The 22,602-nt window shown below is 29.8% G+C and overlaps 1 protein-coding gene across 2 annotated transcripts; it reads left to right on the top strand.

The window, feature by feature from the left end:
* The first annotated feature begins 6,411 nt into the window (after positions 1-6,411).
* Positions 6,412-18,434, top strand: LOC107447513 (nuclear transcription factor Y subunit beta-like). 2 transcript variants are annotated; one of them, XM_071181691.1, is made up of 3 exons: positions 6,412-6,500; positions 12,460-13,306; positions 18,287-18,434. In XM_071181691.1, exons 1-2 carry the CDS (start codon positions 6,477-6,479, stop codon positions 13,294-13,296), a joined length of 861 nt encoding a protein of 286 aa, XP_071037792.1. In that variant the 5' UTR covers positions 6,412-6,476; the 3' UTR covers positions 13,297-13,306; positions 18,287-18,434. The 2 variants fall into 2 exon arrangements, with proteins under 2 accessions (XP_071037792.1, XP_015917928.1); XM_016062442.3 differs by lacking the exon at positions 6,412-6,500 and adding an exon at positions 9,385-9,522.
* Positions 18,435-22,602: the final 4,168 nt, after the last annotated feature.

Genomic DNA, 22,602 nt, shown 5'->3' with positions numbered 1-22,602 from the left:
TGATGCATACTTTGCTACCACTTTAAATATGAAAATAAAATCTTCCGGAAAATCCGGAAGAGTTGGCAGGTTTGTCTTCCTCTAGCCCAAGATCCAGAAGGATTTTTAAAGGTGGCGATACGTACTGCATTGTTTAATGGACCTCTCCAAATATGGCCAAGCCATCTTAATCTATTGCTTCGGATGACCTGCACTATCTGTGGCTGTCCATGGAGTCTATATAATTCAAAGTTGTATCTGATTTGCCAACAGCCCCTTTCCTGTACTGAGCCAAAAATATTTCTATGGATTTTCCTTTCAAAAACACCAAGAGTACGCTGAGCGTCTGCGTTTAGTGTCCATGTTTCACTTGCATAGAGCAATACAGGTAGAATAAGAGTCTTAAAAAATTTTAATTTTTCGACTGTAAGTAAACAATTACCGAAAAACAATCTTACTCAAAAATATATTTATATTTTGGCTAGGTTAAGATTCGCTATCGTAAAGATTTACATGCTTTCATATATTCGTTGTAATTATTTAAACGTAGTGGTGGTCAAACTTATTTATAATTATTATTATAATTCAAAAATTTTAATGACATGACATGAGTTTCGGTAACACTTTAAATACAAAATTAAAATCTTCCGGAAAAACCGGAAGAGTTGGCAGGTATAGACACTACTTACTTAAAATTTAAAGTATGATATAAAATGCAACTTTACAGCATTTAACTTGTGGTGAAAGTTTTAAAGAGTTGGCGTAATTTACCTTATTCTACAAGTTTTGCTATTTTATTCGCTGTCAATTTATTAAAACTTTTGTCGAAGGGGGAGCAGTTGGCAAAACCGGGTTAAGCCTCCGCACTGTTTTTGATAAGTAATCTGCGCAGACTGTTTAAAAAAGAGAACCAATTGTGCACATAAATCCAAAATTTTAACTGAAAGTAATTAGAAGTTTATCATATATATTTGACAATTGAATTTATAGTCGTTGACTAGTAATAAGTGACATGCTACCACTTTTCAATTTTTAATGGATTTTGTATAATATGGGTCTTTTGTAAATTGTTTAACCTTCATAATGGTCTGATCGCACTACCTATAAAAAACCGTGTGGAGGCTTTTAGCTATAGGAGGCGTTGGTTAAGGTCATATACTTTTTGCCTTAAGAGATGTACTATTTTCAAAGCAGTAAACAAGTGCATATCTAAGAATATAAATTAATACGTTTTTTATAAACTTTTATAGTGCGTATAATAAAAAATGAACCACCCTTAATAATTTTTGATCTAATATTCGGATTTTCACGTTCAAGGACTCAGTGTTCATGATTCAAGGGGGTGATCTCAAATATGCTGAATAATTAGTGCCGACAAAATGTTACGCTGCAAAATTAAGCACATAAATGTACTTTCTCTGAATAAACATGTGTTAATACAGGGTTCCAGCTGTTCTTGTAAATTTTAAAAAGTGGTAACGAAAATTAAACTATAGTCTATAATTTAATTTCCGTGTAACTGCTACTAAAAATCGCTTTACAAAGAAAGTATATGTGCAAGAAAATCCTATCTGCCAATCTTCCACTTAACGACGAAGTGGTATATTAAAATACGAAGTATCTTCTAGCATTGACCTAAATTTACAACCACTACTAAAGTTTTTCAAGGACCGCAGGAAATCTGTAATATTATTCTTAGCGTATTTTGCCATACCTCCTGCACTATTTTGGGTGAATTTAAAAATGTTACAATTATAATACTCGTTTATCTTAGGATAACTAAATTAAAACTTTTAGTAAATATTTTTTTTAATTTCATTTAATAATAGTCGAATATTTGCATTATTTTAAAGAATGCAATTTCAAGAGACAAAATTTGGACGAAATCGGTCGAATAGTTCCTCAGAAATCGAACTTAAACTTTTTCAAAATTTGATTTTTCAGAAACGATTTAACTGATTTAGCTCAAATTTTGCCATTTAAAATTGCATTCTTTAAAATATTTGGAAATTTTGTACACCTTACATTTCAAAATTTTCTCGACTATTATTTAATTAAATATTAAAAAATAATAAACATTTATTGAAAGTTAATTTTAGCATGGAATTATCTTTGAATAAACAAATTTCATAATTCTGTGCAAAATTTTTCCAATTTATTTAAAAAATTATCGATATATGGTGAAATTAACATTAAGGGTTTCGAACTGTTCTCTTTGCCAAACTGTTTGCAAAGTCTACTGAGTAGAGACATATATCGTCAACAGATGGCACTGAGATACATAGAAATTTAACTTTTTGGGCGGAACATCATTAAAAGATATCTAAAGGATTAACTACATCGAACGGGGTATAAGACGCAACCATCGTTATTGTCATCAATAATTAGTGTCGTGTTGTCATTTTTAGATTAATTTCAGATTAGTAATTTCTTTTAATTTCAAAACCATAGCTAACTTAGCGCTATTTCACAGCCATTACTTTTTGTTTTGTTCTGTTTAAAACTCTTTTTCGCTATTTAGCTTATTTCCCTTTAAATAGAAAAGCATTTTTTTTTCTTCAGATTTTAACCTCTTTTTTCTGATTAAAATTTTCAAATTGTATTCTTTTTTTTTCATAAGATTAAAAAAAGGGGGGAGGCTTATTATAATTTCAACACAAAGTTGAATACATATATATTTATTTCAGCATAGATAAATGTCGAAACATACACTTAAAATATCGATTTTTCTAATAAATTCCAAAACACATACATATTTAAGGAATATTTCTAGTTCAAATATTCATATTATAGCAAAAAATAAATAAATAAATAAGAATATCTTATCTTTTAAAACGTATAGTATGTTGAAAAGTTTTTTTCAATTTTTTTTAATAAGAATCTAAACAAAGAGTTTCTTTTATATGTTCAAACTAAACTAAAAAAATTACATACTTTGAAATTGCCAACTTTTTAAAATATTCAGAATTAAAAAATGTACAATTATATTAATTAATTCAAACAACTTACCACTAGATAATTATAAAAAATACATAGATATTTAATGAAATTTAAAAATTTCAGAATTCATATTTCTGAATGAAATAGTACGTTGAGTCCCTCCGCGCGGAAGAAGTTAAACTTCGCAACCTGCGACGTTAATTGTAGAAGAATCAGCAGTCGTAGCAGGATCACTAGTTCTATTCAACGACTCTTTTTCCTGCTCCGCTCGCTTCAGTGCACTGTAATCATTGTAATATCGTGCATTTTTCCCTCGTCGACCTCTTGAACCAGTGGAAGTGCTTGTGGTTGCCTCACCGTCTCGCCCTGGAAAATGTATTTGCATTAATAATGTATGTGAATGCGTCATAATGTAATTTCAGAAGAGAAACAATCAATTGATATTCACTAGAGACGTACCTTGGCCAGGGGTGAAAGCGAGACGGAAAGGCTGGTAGTAAAACCATTTCAGTTATAGCTAGTTTTAAAGAGGAGTTTACTTATTCTTTTTTTAAAATTTTTCAACAATATCTACTTTATCTTGGAAAAGAAGCAGTTTTATATATATGCCAGAATTATAAAAGAAATCTTGATAGTTACAGATATTTCATTTTTTCGAAAAAAATGCTGGAATGAAATGTTTTACGTACCAGGTTTTTCTCTTTTCCGTCTTGCTATATAAGGGCTTTCACCCATAACCTTGGCATAACCTTAAATCCTTCGCATTGTCCGAGGGATTGCTTTCACTCATTTTTTACAATTGTTATCCACTAAATTTGAAAATAAAAAATACTACCCTATTAAATTATATGTGTATCAAAGCAAACTAAAAAAATATTTATAGAAAAACAATACTTTTATTATTTTTATGCTAGTGAGAGCCAAAACAATATAGAAATGAATGAGGGAAAACTGGATCCTACCACGTGATTTCTCGGCCAATAAAAATGTATCGTTAAATGTTTTACGCAACCTTTTTGGAAGTCACATAAGAAGTATAACTTCAAAAAAGAGAAAAAAACAGAAATTTAAAAAAAAAAAAAAAAGAAGAGAGAAAGCAGTTTGTCCATAATAAAAGCATTTGGTTCGACTGAACAAAATTTTTTTTAATTTTTTAATATCATAAATACAATAGTAACTGTGTAAAACTAAGAACATTTCCCTATTTTTTTTAAAAGGAAAAAAACTACGAATAATTAATTCATTATAAATGTGAATGAATTTTAAAATGTACGAAACATGAATGAATTCAAGAATAAATACCTGTCCGAAAAACTGGGGTGTGCAACCATCTTCAAGTGTTGAGCTTTGGATGGTTCTGACATAACATAATAAATTAAGTGAAAATCGCTAAAAACTGGTAAAGTAGTGCCTTTTTCTAAAACGTTGTCTGAACGTAACAAATTAAACTATTTATCCGAGTTTAATTTATTTAGTTTATTTAAACTGCCAAAGAAGCGAAACAAATTAAAGCGCGTTTATTTTTAAAGATTACGCCAACCGAAAAATTTTAAATAAAATATTTAAAAAAAATTTGCTAGTTTTATACGTTTTTATGCAAAATAACTCAAACTAGTTTTTTAAAATTTTACATTAAGATTAAAAAAAAAAAAACTCCTGTTAAAATTAGTCAGATAACTTCAAACAACTTCATTTTATAGTTATGCACATCATAATTTTAACCAACAAACTCGTAATTTTAATTTGGATACCTCGCAGCAAAATAAATAAATAAATAATAAAATACGATTCACAACAGAATTAAGAAAATTGTGATCTTACCCAGTGGCAAAATGGTTGTTGTCCAATTTTTTTTGGAAAAGAAACTTTATTGTGTTTTCGTCTTGGACATTTTTAACTGTTAATCCTGAACTGCTCGGTGTACAATTTCGCAGACATATTTAACTGCAGCTCAGTCACATTCTGTGTAAATTCTTTTGATGACTGAATAGACATTGAACAGGTAATCGAGATCAATACTAAAATTTTCAGATTGGTACAATGATGTTTGATGGAAATTGTAAGCTGTATCATACACCCGTTTCGGATTCAGAAGTTCATACATGAAATATGATTTGAAAGCTAGGCTTTTTTACAAATTTTACATAAATAGTGTATGAATCATTTGTATTGCGTGGAAGACAGTCTAAGGTCATGTGCAAGTTATTGTGTACGTTGACAAGGGATCCTTTTATTCCTAACTGGTGATCAACATCCAGTTCTCGTATTTGCATGAAAGGGGTTCGGAGAGTAACCATTCGCTCTTCGTTAGGGTTCAATTCTCTCAACCACTTTGGTAGTTCTGTGAAGGACGGGCTTCATGCTTGCGTTTGCGAACGGAATCGTTTCGTTTTTCCGTTTGTGTGTAACGTTTAAGGTATTCCCGTCTACGTTCTTTGGCTCTGGCATTTTTAGCCTTAGTAAGTTTAGGCCTACGCATCGCTTTTTTCTTTCTTTAACTCTGACTTTCGGGACCGTATCAATCAGTTTGGAACCTCTTTATTTGTGATATTCACCTAAATTAGTATTGAAGGTTACTTTGAAGGTCAAAATTTCTGATTCTTAATTATAAAGCAATAGAAACTGAAATATCGTTCAAATGATGAAATTCTCTTCTATTCACAACTCAAGAAGCACTTATGGGATCTTTCCGGTCCCATATCTCAGAAATAAACTCACCAACTTAAGGCATAAGAAGATTAAAAGGGAAAAAAAAGAAGTATTCTAAAAAAATTATCAAACAGCAGCGGTCGCCATAGCAACGCATGCGCACTGTTTACTATTACTCTTGATTATTATAGTTGTAAAGTGAGGACGCCATGAAATCCAATCCAAGAACCACTTCGCCAATGGGTAAAAAATTACATAAATTTTTAATATAATATTGTTCTTAAAATATATTCAGTATAATCAAAATCTTAAAGATGGCACCACTACACTAATTTTTGATAACGTCTATGAGGCGTAGTGGTGGCCTCGTCAGTCGCTCGTCTTAATTTGTGGGAATATTTTTTTTTTCTGCCCTCGTCCTTTCTGAAGATAGAACAAGGATAAGAAAAATTTCTCGAACATTTTGTATAGAAATTTTTTAGATGTTTCTTTGACCACGATTTGTCCTGAGTTTTATGTTATTATTTTATTTAATAAAATAACTTGCATATATCTTTTTGATATTAAATTTGCAGATTATATAAAAGACCATTAATTGAAAAATAAACAAGAGATATATATAATTATTCTTATTGTTTCTCAAAATTTTATTATTAACATGCATGGTAGTCGGTCCACCCACAACAAATTTTAGTTTCGCATCAGCATATCCCAAATATTCATCGTAGAGGGAAAAAAAAATTTATGAAAATAATCATAAACTCTTTTTTTTTTTTTATTAAAACATTTGATAATGTGAGTACTACTTTTATTTATGTACATATTATTTTTTTCATACTTTCTAGCTGAAATTGGATGAGTTAGGAAAAAAAAACTTCTTAACACGTTGAATGCTACGCTAATTTTACATGGCTTGCCTGTTTGGAAACGCGGTAAGTAACTACAAACTAATTTTGTAAATATTAGACAGACTTTGCTAGTTTTTTAAATGGGTTAGCATAACATATATTAAAAAGAAAGTGGTGAATTATATAAACCTACGAAATGTTTAGAAATAGGGGTGGAGAAAAATCTACTGAATTGAATTTATTGAACCAAGAATCACAATTGATAAACTACCACTTGAAAATATTTTTTCGCTGTCCAGAGCAAGTTGGCATCTCTGTGAATATAAATAAAACTATTTTTGCGTGTTCTATATTGCATTAATTTCCTCAAACCATTTTAGTAACGATGATAATATTAAAGAAATTTATTCGAACTATGTTTTTTCAATAATCTTGGCTTCGCTGGTCACCGGTGACCCCCGTGGCGCTACGAACAAACTCAGTACCGGTCACCGGTGACCCCATGGTATTCAAGGTGTAAAACTGAAACCATTGAGCAAATTATCTTCGCTTTCATCAGCGTTAGGTTTCCTTATTTGGGAGTTTTACCATGAAAATATAAACTTCATTTAAAGTATTTTGATAAAATTAATCTACCACTTTTTTCAAAAAAGAATTTAATATAAAATGTTTTATATTTCTTAATTGATATAGATTTTCATTTCATGCACTTTTTTGTGAATGAATTACTAGCACGGAAACTTGCTGGTAATGTTATGATATGATATAAAGGCATTTGCTGGATAGCTCTAACATTGGGAGGAAATTATTTTTCTAGTGGTAAGAAAAACAACAAATGATTTCTGCTCAAATTAAGGTAAAAGTAAATTGAATATTGCCAATCAAGATGCCGTCTTTTGTGAATTGGATTTTATTCTGGGCAATAGTTATTGTCTTGTGTATAACCTTTTGCGTGCCAAAGTTAAACGTGTTAAAATAGTCAGTAGGGATTTTATTACCATAATTTAATTTTTTTTTACTATTATAATAATGAAGATATAAAATAAAATCAGACTCAGGAACTTCGAGTACATTTTTTGAAACTATTGTACTCTTTGTAACTTTGATTGCAAAATGTACTTTTTGTTGATAAAAATAAAATCGATATTATAACACCTCAATATTTTTTGATAAAATTCACCTGCATGCACAATATCGAAATTTATTTTGATCCGGTTTGAAATATAAATTGTTCAGAAAACAAACTTTTTTCCTAATTTCTCATCGAGAGATCAATCATTAACCGTTTGGTGCAGATGAAACATTTTCTCCTTTGTGAGTCTTTTTTTAATCTGACAGTAATTACATGAAAAAATATAGTTTTAAATTTATATAACACAACCTAACACTTACTAAAAAATTCTGTTAGATTATCGGCATTATATTTGTACAAAAAAAAAGTAGTTTGAAAAACTATTTTATTCTTATTTAAAATTTCATCGATAATTTATTTTGTAAAATAAACAAATTTCATTGATAATTGACCGCTTCTCTTAAAATTTAATGAGAGAATTTAAGTATTGATTTTTGAAATAGAGATAAAATATTTTTATAAACCGCCCCAGCTCCTTCTGTAACAAAAATTATTTAAAACAAAAAAAAACATATCTTTTATTAGAAAAAAGCATTTTAAGTAAAAAAGAAATCTATAAAAAGGGAAATATATCTCTTACACAAAAAAGAAAGAATTACATCTCTTCAAATATCACCCTCCCCCTTAACTCAATAAGCGAATAATCTGAATTATATCGATCAAAACAGCGAGGAAAGTTTTCATGATGCAGGGAACTGTTTCAGCCACTTCTATAAAAATATTATTTAAAATAAAAAATAACATCTTGAATAAAAAATAACTTTAAATAAGCACATTTTTGAAAAAGAAAGCTCTTTCTTAACTTAATTATTGAATCTGGGTCATAGGTGTTAAAATCGGGAGAAAAGCATTCTTGATGAAGGGAAGATTTTGCAAGAAATTTCCCTATTCATTTTCCCTGTTTAGGAAGATTTTTTTACTGGACCTTTTTTTAACGGTAACATTTTTAGCGGAACATTTTTTCCAAGAACCGATTTAACTGAACCGTTTTCGACGTTCCCTTTTTACCCGTATCTTTTTCTGTCCGGGGCCTATTCAACCGAATCGTTTTTCCCGCTTACACTTTTTACCGGAAAAAAGAAATTGTATGCGGGAAAAACGATTAAAGATGCATAGAAGTAGAAACATTTATTAATATCGAATCACGTATGTTTGAGAAAATCCAGTTCAAACTGTAAACTTTGCAGATATGCTAAGGCATATGCAGATATGCAAGAAGTTAAAACTAATTTGTTAAATCATCTTAAATCTAATTATTTAGATTTTTTAATTATTTTTATTTCCATTTTAAAAATTGCAGTGTTTTTAAATGTGAAAAATATTTGCGAATTATTTTAAAGCATAATATTTCCCACCATTTTAATATTTATAACACATTTACGACTAAAAACCGGGAAAAAAATAAGTAATTTGGTAGAAGGAAATTCTAGATTCCATCAATAATATAGATTATTGAAAATTTACCTTCAGTTTACCTTCGTCAAAAAAAATTCCAGTCTTTTCAAAGGAGAAAAATATTTTCAAAATCCACAATTAAATAAATAATCCTACTTTTTTATTAGAATATTAGGAAAAAAAATGTTTCTTAATAGAAATTTAGAAAAATATTTCTTAATATACTGGGCCTTCGGAATCTAATTAGAGTGAAATCAATTTTAAAAAAAAACTAATCGATTTGAAACATTATTGCAAACATAAGAATCCACAACTCGCATCCGACCTTCGGAAAAAAGTTGCTCTTCTGAGGTCAGAAAGTAAAAGTGACCTGAGGCCGATTTCTCTTTCCTTGATTAGTATAAGTTCTGGGTTAAACATTCAATTTCAACTGATTTACCAGTTCAAGGTTTCACCAACCCACTTTTCATTAGTGAGAATTTCATCTCGATCGCCAATAAGTTGTGAAGGTTCAATTTCATATTATAAAAAGAGTTTCTGGCTGATGTTTCATTTTCAAAAGCAGACATGAAATTCCAAGTAAGTAATTTGTTTTTGATTCGGATTTATACACGCTCTAAAAGTGTTTTTCAGGTTTAAAAAGGTTAAAAGTGTCTTCCGGGTTTATCTTAGATTAACTTGGCTGCCAACTTTCTACACTTTTAGCAAAAATTTATTATAGTGGTAGCTAAGTTTTTTTTTTTAAATGTATTATTTCTTATTCATTTAAGCTTATTTTCCACCCCACTACATACAAATGATATAAAAATTCACATGCAACGCCACTTTGTTCCAGTTTTTAAGTGACGAGGCCTTTAAAATGCTGGCAAAAAATATTGAAAGTTTTGGCTCCTAAATGTATACGACTCTGTAAAATATTTTGCTAAAAGCGTTTGAGGGCTGAATATAATTTGTTGAATATAATATTATTGAGGGCTTTTAAAATGTTGACAAAAGTACCAAAAAGCTGAATGCTTTAGAAAGGTATAAAATAAAAGAGTGATAGCTAAGATTTTCAAGACAGTTGGGAAATGCTTAAATTTATCTTTCATTTGTGAATTACGAAAATATAATCGGGTTATTTTTTGCACCCATGTATATTTTCTTCAAATTAAATATTTATTGATAGATTAAAACATCCAGATATATGTCTATACATATATGTGTTTTATAGAGCGATAACAGTATTAACTTTGTTACCGCTCTATAAAACATGTTACAAAAAGCGTATTATTTGTTAGCCTTGTTATTTAAGTTTTGAATTTATAAGCTCTAAAAGTGTGTTTCAGGTTTAAAAAGTATTTTTTTTGAAGAGTATCTGCCTGACTTACTTAAAATATGATTTGATATCTTTCAACATTTGAGATTTCAACGAAATATTTTTCCAGTGGTATTAAACTGAAGCAGGAGATTTTAAAATGAATGGATTTTTTATATAAAATTTTTCATCGAATTATTTTTTCAGAAAAATAGTATATTGTTTACTAAATTTAGCTAAATTGACTTCTAAATATTTAAAATTTAACTTTGATTTTATCTCTGTAGACTACCACTTTTCAATGATAGAGATAGTATAACCACCAGCAATCGGATGGCAGTGCATTTGCTTATTTCAAATTATTATAATAATGCATTACATTTGTTACCACTAGGAAAAATACTTTCTGAAACTACGAATTAATTAATCTTTTACTTATAGCTTTCATTACTCAACATTTGTTCTATATTTGAATTTGTGTTATTTTTGTAAAAAGTCTAAAAACGTATTTCTGGGTAAAAAAAGTTACTCTGAGTCTAAAAGGTATCTCCCCGATTTACCTCTGATTTCAGTTTATTTAATTCCTCTCAAAAATTAATTATAGCCATATTAAATCAATTTTTGAGATTCTTGCTTTTGCATGTATTTAAAAGAAATAACATGCATAAGTAAAGCACTTCATTCTTTCATATTTATTTCCTTCTTCATTTACTTCTAAATTTCATTAGTAAATGTTTGTTTTAGTATTGGATACAAGCGCTTTTAAAGAAGCGTATTTTAAGATTTAAAAATTATTTCATTTAAAATATTAACGTGTTTAAATAGTATTTATTTTTAATGCATTCTACAAATATTTTTTATTTTAATTTTGATAGTTGAATCCTTCAGATTTTCGTTCAAATCAAATTTTGTTTTTTTGAGATTTTTGACTATTTTTTAGGGCTGTCCATTTCTTACGCTTTGTTAGAAAAAAAATGTTAGTTATAAAGAAAAGTTTATACTTTAATGCATGATCATCACATTAAGCGCCGTAAGCATAAGGTTAATATTCGGTAAAAAATATTGGCAAGCTGCATTTAAAAATCTCTAAAACATAAATCGTCAATAAATAACCAAGAAATATTTAATTCAAAGGAAGTGTATAAGGATGAAAACATTAAATTTGTAAATCACAAAGTAAAGTTTACTTTTTTAAAACCTTGGCTAAGTCTCATTTCTTTGTCCAGGTAACGCAAACCTTTTCCTTTCGATCACTTGAAGAATTATTCTTGTAATATTATTTTTCCTTTAAGGATGTGTTCTTTTTTAAATCTTAAAACCTATCAACCTCATAACTTATCTTCAGGATTGTATTTTTATTAAACTTTTCAATAAAATAAATATTTTCTACTAATTGATTTATCATAAAATTCAAGAAGATAAATATGATGAAATAGCTTCTGTCAGATTATGCTATGATCTCATAAATGATAAGTATTTAATAAAATTTATCTAATTTTTTCTTGCATAACTTACCTTTAAAATTTTCCTGCAAATGAAAATCTTTCAAGCAATGTGTTAATAGGTGTTATTAGATGATTTAACTTAACCATTAAAAAAATTACATTCATGTAAAGAAGTCGAAAACATAAATCACCTTTTACAAAATAGAATCTGCTTTTTGAAAATAAATAAGAAATGTTTGAGGTACATGTCTATTTTTGTCTACCCTCATTTAAAATTTGCCAATGTAGTTAAAAATTAAACTTATTATACTAAAGTTGAATCAGTATTTCATTTAATAAATTTAGTAATTTTATATTTTAATGAAATTCCGAACCTTAAAATTGTCAAAATGATATATAAGTTGTTAACTATAATATTGATCAAACTGTCGAATAAAGCAAATTTTCGGAAACTTTATTAATTCCTTAGCTGGTTGAATTTTTTTTTGTCAGAAATTTTTACAAAAAATGCATATGGCTAAACCAGTTAAGGCGAACTTATAACCAAGTAATGGGTATAAATTAGACTTTGTAAATGTTGAATCTCAATAAATAATCTGTAAGTGAGTGCAATCACTTATGAAAATATACCAAAATTATACAAATATACCAATGGATCAAAAATTTACAAACGTCCAAGTATTCACAATATGCAAACTATTTATATTATTTCATGAAGAGTTATTGATGTAACTGTATAAGCTGACGTAAACTAAGATTTAATATTTTTTTTAGATAACTTTGAGTATTCTGAGCACTTTGGTGCTAACAGTATGCAGTGTAGGGTACGGTCCCACCCCACAGCATGCAGCTCCTCAACAATACCAACAAGTCCAATACCAGCGACAACCAGTACAATACCAACCGGTCCAATACGAGCGTCAACCAGTACAACATCAGCAATACCCTGCTCATCAACAACAACCACAGCAGCAATATCTTGTTCATCAACAACAGCCACAGCAGCAATACCCTGTTCATCAACAACACGCACCACAGCAATACAGCCCCGTACCAGTCACTTACGTCCAATCAGAACCTGCTGCTCACCAAAGTTCATCGGAGGCATACAAACACGGAGCACATGGTCAACAAGCGGCCGGTCACACACAATACAATCAAGGTTACCAAGCAGACAAACTTAGCCATGCTAACAATGCTGCCTCAGCTAATGGACAACACCACTTAGGAGCACACAACAGTCGCGGTACTCATGGAACTCAGCATAACCAGCAAGGTACTTATAGTAACGTTGGATCTTATTCCCAGGATACAGGTAGTGGGTTCGAGAAATCTTACTCATTCGATAGAGCAAATGGTTATCATGATATTGACGCAACCAATTCCGGCCAATCAAGCAGCCAAGCCACCCAAGCGAAGCAAAACCACCATAATATTGGTTCTCATGGCTCTCAATCAGTAGAAAGTCAAGGAGCTCATAGTAGTGCAGCAAAGTCTTCTCACGGAGTCCAAACTCACAGCAAATCTCTTTTTGATAAATACGGATACAGCCACGGAGGAAAGCAGCAAGGATACAGCTACTCTCCACTTTATGGATATGGATACCATTAGCAAAATATTGGTAAGTTCAGTCAGAAAAGTTTATTATTTTAGGCTTTTATAAGGTGTCCCGAAATTGAAGATATGAATTTCGTGTCATTTGTGGTTGAAACCAATTAAAAAAGGGGAGACAGCTGAAAGTTCAGGGTTATTAAAATGGTGTGTTGAGCAATGTTTTGGTCATTGCTATATGATTTCCTGTCTTGATAGCAGAAACTGCAATAGCATTTTTGAGAGTATGGTGGTAGGTTTTTTATTTACGTCACACTAGAGCAGCGGAATGGGCTATCGGCGACAGTCTGGGAAACATCCCTGAAGATGATCCGAAGTAATGCCATCGCGCTTTTGAATCTCTGCAGAAAGGAAGGTTCCCTTACTTTGGTGGTCGGACAGGCTGCGCACGAAGTCGAGCACTTTACGGTTGAACAGTTGAACGAGGACTGGTACCGCGCACCATCGGTCCCTACACAGGCTGATCAAAGTGGTAACCCACCCGCTTTCTAACCTCGCCCAGTGATGCTTGAATTCGGTGTTCTACTGTAAACCATGTCTTTACGATCAGTTCACTGCGGGAATTTTTTGCAAAGTCTGAAGTTTTAACCCCCGATCGCCTGTTTTTTGAACGTCGGAATTGAGGAAATTCAGATACATATATGGCACTTTTAAAAAGTAACGAGTAAAAGTACAAGTATTTTTAAAAAAAGTAACGAGTAAAAAGTTCTTATTTTAAAAAGTAACGAGTAAGAAGTACAAGTAAAAGTACAAGTACTAAACAAGGAAAGTAACGATTTAAAAGTACATTTCTAGGAAATCGAAAATTCAAAGTCACCTAAAATTTTATTCAATAATATTCTTATGTTCTTTAATGTTTTTGCAAAATTGTTGTTATTTATTTAATTATTTTTAATTTTGAAGGTTATGGATATTAATTTATTTTTAAATTCGGAGGAATATTATAATATAATTTAATAATATAATCGTATAATATAATTTTAAAATCAAATATAATTTTAATATCAAACTTTTTATGGATTTGCACGAAAAAGAAATTTTATCTATTGATTTTAATTTTTAGTTTATAATTTTTATTTGTTTAAATTACCATTGATTTAAAATTGTTTTACTCTTTAGAAACGCGTTTTAAAAGCATAAACATAAACAAAGCAAACACGGGATTTCAGATAGCTTTGTGATCTTTGAGTTAGTAAAAAATAATTGAATGTGCAGTATAAGATGAAACAGAAGATATTTAAACACGAAGTTAGCTGTGAATGCATGTACATTGCAAATTAATTTTATAAATTAAAAAAACATAAGCATTTTTTTTTAATTTAGTTTTTTTTTCTTTTAGAAAACTTACCGACTTTTAGAAAAAAGTAACGACTTCATTCGATATTTCTGTTACAAATACTTGTACTTTTTCCCTAAAAAGTAACGAAAGTACAAGTAAAAGTACTAAATTTAAAAAGTAACGAAGTACAAGTAAAAGTACGTACTTTTTACTTGTACCGGCGGTACAAGTAACGAAAGTAAAAGTACTGCCATATATGTTCAGATATCGATAAACTTAGATAAAAAAAATCCACCCTCGCTATTACCTGATGTGTTGTTCCTTGAAATTCTTTATACAGTATATCTTAAAAAACATTAAAGTTTCCTAATTTTTAAAAACTGGGAATTTTAATCTGCTTTTTTTTTAATCAAAATTATTTTTTACTTAAATATTGAAATATACTGTATTTGACACAATTAGAGATAGAATGATCGCACCCGTAAAGGTGATAAAAGCAATAGAAGAAAACATGATATTATTCTTCAATTTTTTTGTATGAAGAAAAGTACTTTTGCGATAAAGGCATGCTAGAGTAATTTAAATTAAGTTTCCACAACTTAAGGCACATGAATGGTTCATATAGGGCTACAATACTTTCAACTAATTTAAATATATAAATAAATAAATTATCAAATTAATAACGAGAAAAAATTATAAATAATAACAAAAATAAGAATTGAAAATTGGTGTGAACTTAAATGACAGCCTGCGTTGAGAAATTAGATGAAAGATTAATTTCAAAAAAATTAAAAATTAGCCTATTTATGCCTAGCGTTTGCAATAGTGTATGATTGCTAATTTCATTTGGTGGAAACAAGATAAATATGTTTACTGTGATATATTTATTAATTATAAAAATATTTCTATTTGGATCTGAAGTAAAAACAAAGTGCATTTTTAAAACTAAGTGGTAGACGGCAGAAAGCTTGATATAAAGAAATATATACTAACACTATTTTTAGATAAGTGTTTCTTAATTATTAACAGCTTCTTAATTTCCTTCGTTGTTGGGTTAAACAGTAAAATCTAAACTCCCATATTTTAAAGTACAAAATGCAATAGTAAGAGCGAGATAAAAATTTAATGATCTGTGTTGCATTTCCGATTTCAGAGGAGACCCGTGACTGAAATAAAATTTGATCTAAGGGATGCCACAGACGGCTAAAAATGTAAGAAGTGGTAGAAATTCAATCTTTGATTATTCAATCTTAATTAATACTATAGCTTACATTTCAAATTATTAATATTTTAAGTAAAAACATTTTTCTTTTTCAAGAGTTAACAAAAAAAAATGCTATAAAGCGTTTCAGAATTTATTAACATTTTAAATTTTACAAAGCACCACTGCTAGTATTTTTCAGTCGCCCGTAACAACACCATTTAAAATTATTTCACATAGTAATGCCCCGTAGCAAAAAAGGGACTATATATGGAAAATAACTATATGTAAAAGCCGGGATAGCCTGGTTGGCAGGGCGCTGGACTCACGTTCGTGAGAACGAGAGTTCGAATCGATACTCTTTGTGTACTAAATTGGAGATTGACCATTCTCTGGTTCAGTTCAAAATTACGAATCAGGCCTTAAAGTGAGACGAAAAAGAGAAAAAAAATGGCAGTTGAATTGTCACAATAATAGATAATTTTCGTGAGGGGTAAATATATTCTTGATAATAAGCAATTCATTTCTATTAATTTTATCTCGGGGATGGATATTTAATTATTCCCGAAAGAAATCTAAACATGAAATTTATTTGCTACCAGATTTTACTCTTGTCCGTCTTGATATATATGCATTTTCAGCCCTGCCGTGGATGATATTCATCTCCAGCTTGGTGCAACATCTCCACATCATTCCTTAAAAAACTCAAAATAAGCCAGAATAAAATCCTCAGGAAAATAACAAAAGCAAGATGGTTTATCCGCAATAAAAACATACATCGCGACCTCAACATAGATTTTTTAGATCATCACATTGCAAAGCAAAACTTCAGATTTTTTGAAAAGACCATATATTGTGACACCGCAGGATTCAACGAAATTTTTACTTTAGAAAACTTAAGAGAAGACATAAACCTCAGGCCGATTGCAGCTCATTTTTGTAGTGACATAATTTTAACCAAAATGCAAAATATTTAATTTCCTTTTATTCCAATTACCAGAAAGAACCACCTTAAAGATTAAATACAAGATGAATGGGAAAAAGGCCGCTAACGGCCCCAGGCGCCCAGCTATATTTCGATGATGATGATGACGTGGATGATATTGAGAAAATCAGCAAAAGAGCCATGACGGCCTTCTCTAGCTTAACCCTTTCGCGCCGACTGTCACAAATACGTGCCAGCATAAAACCGTATCAACCAGGGTAAAAAGATAAAACTGGTAATCAAAGTAATTCTTTAGCAGTTTATTTGTGGGCGGAGTTATAATTGTTTGATTTAATTAATTCACCATTACTTAGTGCAAAATAAAACTATTTAGTTATACTTTGAATTAACATTGATTATATATATGATTAAACTAACAATAAATAAAGTAAAAGCAAAGTAAGTCTGTCAAAATAGCAACGACTACATTTAAGTTACCGTTTTTTTATTTAATTGCATCCTGATTCTGATTTTGTGCGAAATCACCCGTCCCCAAGGGGTTAAGGCGGATACTAAATTCTAATTCGAGTCTACCACTGAATCTCAAACTTCTGCTCTATATTACTTGCATTAGGCCGATCATCACGCACGCAAGCCCTTCATGGAACTGCCTAAATAAAACCAAAATAAATAAGATTGAAACCATTTAAAGCAAAATCATCAGAAGAATGACAGTAGCATCTTTATATATTAGAAATAAAGCATTAAGAAAAGACCTAAAATTAGATACTGTTTATGAATTTATAAGCCAACTTCCAGTTTTTTTACCACAACGCCCTAAACTCGAACGCTGCAGATTTTTAATCTTATCTTAGACAAAGAATTAATTTCAGAATCTTACAGGCGCAATCCGATCATAAACTTCCTTCTCTCGGTACTCTTCCTCGCAGGCAGATACTTCGAATATTTTCCTATCAAGTCAAGCTCTGGATGATTGAATTGATGTATGAATGGGTCCCCCCCCTAAACTCGTGTAATGTATGGTTGTAGCACAAGTCGAATTCTCGACTTGTGCTACAACCATAATGAGAGTCGCCATCTATGAGAGTCGAATTCTCATAGATGGCGCCAGTGGAAATCAAGAAGAATCGCACTCATTGCTTTCATGACATACGACAACAACTGAATAAAAAAGTGGCAACTAGATTAATTTATTCTAAGTTGATAATTTTATTATTTTCCAGTTTTTTTTTCAAAAAGCTTTGAGCTAGTATGTATATAAATATACATTCTGCTAGAAGATTTATTTATTTCAGTAATTTATTATGATAGATGAAACTATTGTTGTTTCTACAAAATAAATTATGTAACTCTACCACTTTTTTGTTTCTGAAAATGAGAATCCTGCTTTTAAAAGGTCGCTAGGCACAAATAAGTCAAAAATTATTTCCAATTTAAAAAATTAATAAATTTATGTTAACTAAGTTTTTATTCATTGAAGAGGTGAAATTGATCGTTACAGTGTATATGCATTGCTTTATGAGAAGTTCATGACATTTATAATATTTTATTTTTATTTTTTCAGGCGTGTTTCAAATGCCTATTCTTCTAAAGAATGGACCATGAACACTATTTTTCAAAAACAATCTATTTATTGAATTTTGTCCAGTTTCTGTCGATTACTTGTAGTCAATTTATATTTTATGTGAAATAAATTTTTTTGCAAAGATAAACTTTTTGAATTGATTATTTCTTTGTATGGGTCCATTAGAGATTATTTATTGCAAACACTCTATTTTTACTATAATGTTTTTATTTATTCTCAAAATGGGTAAAAAAGTTCACTTCTTTCTTTTCATATTTCTTGCTTCTTGGGAATTTTAAAAATGTAGTTTCTAAGTTTTCTCTTAACTCTTAGCTGCCTTACGGAAAGAGAGTCAGGTATTTAGAGGTTAAAACTGAAATGTTAAGGATTAACTGGTAGAGTTGGCAACTAAAAGTATAGAATTTTATTTGTTACAAAAAGAAAAACATTGCTTCTCCATATGAATATCGCAAAAATAAAAATTTTGTTGCACAATTTTATCCCTTTGTCGAATCTTCATGTATCAACGTGACATTTTTTCTCAAAAAAGATATTTACTGAAGTCATAGACGTGCCGTGAAATGATTTTGACTTCTTGAATATAGGGATAATACGGGATATAGGGATAATACGATTTAGTATAAAATATAATACTAAATACTTTCAACTCAAAACTATTTACTACGAAAAAAATACATTTTCCAATGTCTCATTTATACGCGTAATTCAACTTAAAGTAACATCAGAGTAAAGGGCAGAAAGTCCATATATATCAAGACGAAGAAAAGTAAAAACTGGTAACAAATAGACTTAATTTTTACCTTTTTGTGGGGAATAATAAAATATCCGTAACTACCGAATTTTTTTAACAGTTAAAATTTAGATATTGAATTGCTTCTTCACCGAGAAAAAATTAAGAGCAGTGAATTATTTATTGTTAAGAATTGATTTACTCCTCCCGAAAATTATCTATTATTGAAATAGTTCTGTTACCAGTATTTTCTCTTTTCCGTCTCGCTATTAGGCCTATCAGTGTGATTTATGACACATAAAGCATTATGGCATGTTAGATGACACATGAATTATATTAGGGTTGTAAGTTGTTAGTCTAAGAAGAAAGCATGCTGAATTGGAGTCATCTGTCAAACGGTTTCTAAGCGACTTTACTTGCTGCCCGGAGCAAGTCGGCAGCTCTGCAATTTCTTAGAATTTTGCAGAAACCGGAGTAGTTTTTATTTCTAATTTACTATAGAAAGTAGATTCCGCGAATGATTTTCCTTCAATTTTCAACGAGAACAATTTGTAATGTTTCTCATAGTGGTATTAAATAAATAATGAATAAACAAAATTTCTACCACTTTTTACATTTCAGTTGCCTGTCTTTTATAAGGATCACGACTTCAGCTTGATAAATGGTACCTATTAATTAATAATATTTGTTTGCAAAGGGAAAAAATTAATATCGATTATTTTTTCCGTGCTAAACTAACATAATTTATCGCATCGTAAGCGTAAATGAATTATCTCCATCTTTCTACCCCTTTCCACATAGCAGAAAAGTGGGAAATCTTATTAGGCACACAAATTTTAAAAAATTCTGGATAGAAACATATAATTAAATTGCACAAAAACTGTATCTTGTAGAGTGAAACCGATTGCGAATTGTAATTCAGCAACGAAAAAATATCCAATTTTCTGGTCAAAAATCAAATGCATTAGAAAAAACAATTGAAATTCATTATAGCGTGAATACATGCACCTTGTGCATATCTGAAAATGATACATGTTTTTTCGCAAACAGAACGTACAGACAGACCTAATTATCCATATTTTTGTTTATAATTGAATCACTTTTAAATTTTTGAGAAGCCTGTTCTAGAGCGATAGGAGAACAGAAGAAATTTTCAGACTATCAAGAAGAATACTTATCAGCCAATCTTCTGAATTTAAGAGAAGTCCTATTTATTATCACAATTTTAAAAAAAATTTGAAAATAAATAAATTGACTTTTTCTATAAATTTAAATGATATAAGCAGTATTCAGAAATATTTTCTCTTTTTGAATATTCAGTATCCACCAGCCAAATGTATTGCTGACAGATTCATTTTTTAAGCATGCGCTGCATTGGGCCTCTGCAGAAAGTTACAACTAAATTGAAATCAATATTAAATGTATTTTATTTTCTGAAACGGTAGTATCTGTGGTCATTTCTATCTGAGCATTTGTCACGTAGAAGGAAGCAGTATTTTTTTTTTATTTATATAATATTACGTGTCTTAAAATCATTTAATAATTCAAGCACCTTAACTCTAAGTTTACGGACGTTTCTTATATACCTATCTCTACGGACACACGTCAATTTGACGTATGAAAGAATTGTAATTCTTAATTTAATAAATTCAATTTAGTAGATTTTTATACACCACTATTTATAAATAATTCGCAGGCATATATAATTCACCACTTCATATTACAAAATCTATTTTGTTGTTATTTACCATTTTTTAAATTTTTTTCGCGTGTCCGGAGCAGTTGGCATCTCTGCACTTAGAAACCAATGTATATGTATACTATAAGAAAAAAAATGAAGATATGAGATATATATTTATGAAATATTCTAGTATTTTATGTTTCAATGCTCAAACTAAGCAACTGAAACCTACCTTCAAAATCTGACACTCTGACATCAATTGACATTCTGCGTTTGTTCTTTCTATTATTGCTTATCAGCAACAGTTGTTTATCACTTGTTTTATTTGAGGTAACGAATCGAAGTATTGTCGGTACATTCCTATTTATTATTGATGTGATAATTGCTTGTTTACTTAAACTTTTGTCTAAATTATGATCGCGTCAAATTAACGGATATCCGTAGAAATAGGTATACCTCATAGAGAATTTCAATATTTCAACGCTTTTGAGGTAAATAGCATTTAATATATATTTATTCTGATCAATGGTTAAAAGTCATTACATGAGATAAAATAAAAATTCAAACGGGTTTTATAATTTTCCTTACAAAAGTCGAGATCCGTCAAAATGACGTGTCCCGTAAACCTAGTGTTAAAATTCAAAATTTTTTGAAACGTTTTCACAAAAATAATAATAATTATAACTAACTTTTTGAGGATAATTTTTGCATAGAATAATCTTTGGGTATGCGAAATTTAAAACTGTGTATAATATGTTTCAAAGAGCTAGAAAATTCGTCGATATATTGCGAAACATGCAAAAAGTAAAATCATAACTAAGAGAACTTAACTTTTGATCGCTCTCCTGACCATGCTGCGGGAATTGGACAGAATTAGAATTCGATGAAAAAGAAACTTGGTAAAAAAATGTGCGGTTATATGACTGATGTTGTTTCTAAAAATATTGTCTGCTGCGCTAATTAATGAGTGCAATTAATTAACGCAAATTTAAGTATAGGCCCTTGAATCATTAAGATCGGTTCTGAACACTAATTCCGATCATTTTTTCATATGTTATCCAGAGTTTTTATTTTTTTGGAACAAAAACAAAATAAAAGCTAGATAAAGGTAAAACTAAACATTAAATGCTAATTATGAGACTGTTATAAATTATTTATTACAAAAACAAAATATGTTTTTTTTAAATAGTATGCATTTGCAGGTTTGCCATGGGTGACTAAAATAGCAAAAAAAGGTGACGATGAAATTTTGGAATTTTAATAAAAGAGATAAAAATTTATAAATTTTGTAGGATATTTTTTTCAGATTGCAATAAATGCCAACTTGCTCAGCTTTGTAAGAAACTACTTTCCTGCAATATCAAAATTAAAGTTATTTTCAGTTAAGTTTTTTTTTTTAATTTGACATACTGAAAATATAAAGAATCATAAGAAATGCAAAATTATTACTGTAGTCTCGTGGTGACACTTTTAAAGAGTGGGCGTAATTTTCCTAATTCAACATGGTTTACTCTTCAATTCGCTACCAATTTATAAGAATTTTTAAAAAAGCGGAGTTGTTTTTCACTTTGTTAGTTTACAATTGAGAGTGGATTCCGAGAATGGTTTTCCTTAAATCTTCAACTATAACAATTTGAAATGTATCTCGTAGTGTTATTAAACAAATAATAAACAAACACAAAATTTTCTTCCACTTTTTACATTTTAGTTGCCTGTGACGTCGCTGCGTGACTTTTGTAAGGAACACGACTTCAGCCTGATAAATGGTACCTAAGAATTAATAATATTTGTTTGTTATGGAAAAAAAGTAATATTGATTCTTTTTTCCATTACAGACCAGCATAATTTATCGCATTGAGAACGTACATGTATTATCTCCTTCTT

The sequence above is a fragment of the Parasteatoda tepidariorum genome, chromosome 6 (genome assembly GCF_043381705.1).
Source record: "Parasteatoda tepidariorum isolate YZ-2023 chromosome 6, CAS_Ptep_4.0, whole genome shotgun sequence".
Lineage (NCBI taxonomy): Eukaryota > Metazoa > Arthropoda > Arachnida > Araneae > Theridiidae > Parasteatoda > Parasteatoda tepidariorum.
The sequence above is the reverse complement of the archived record's forward strand: the minus strand, read 5'-3'. Positions and strand labels throughout refer to the sequence as shown.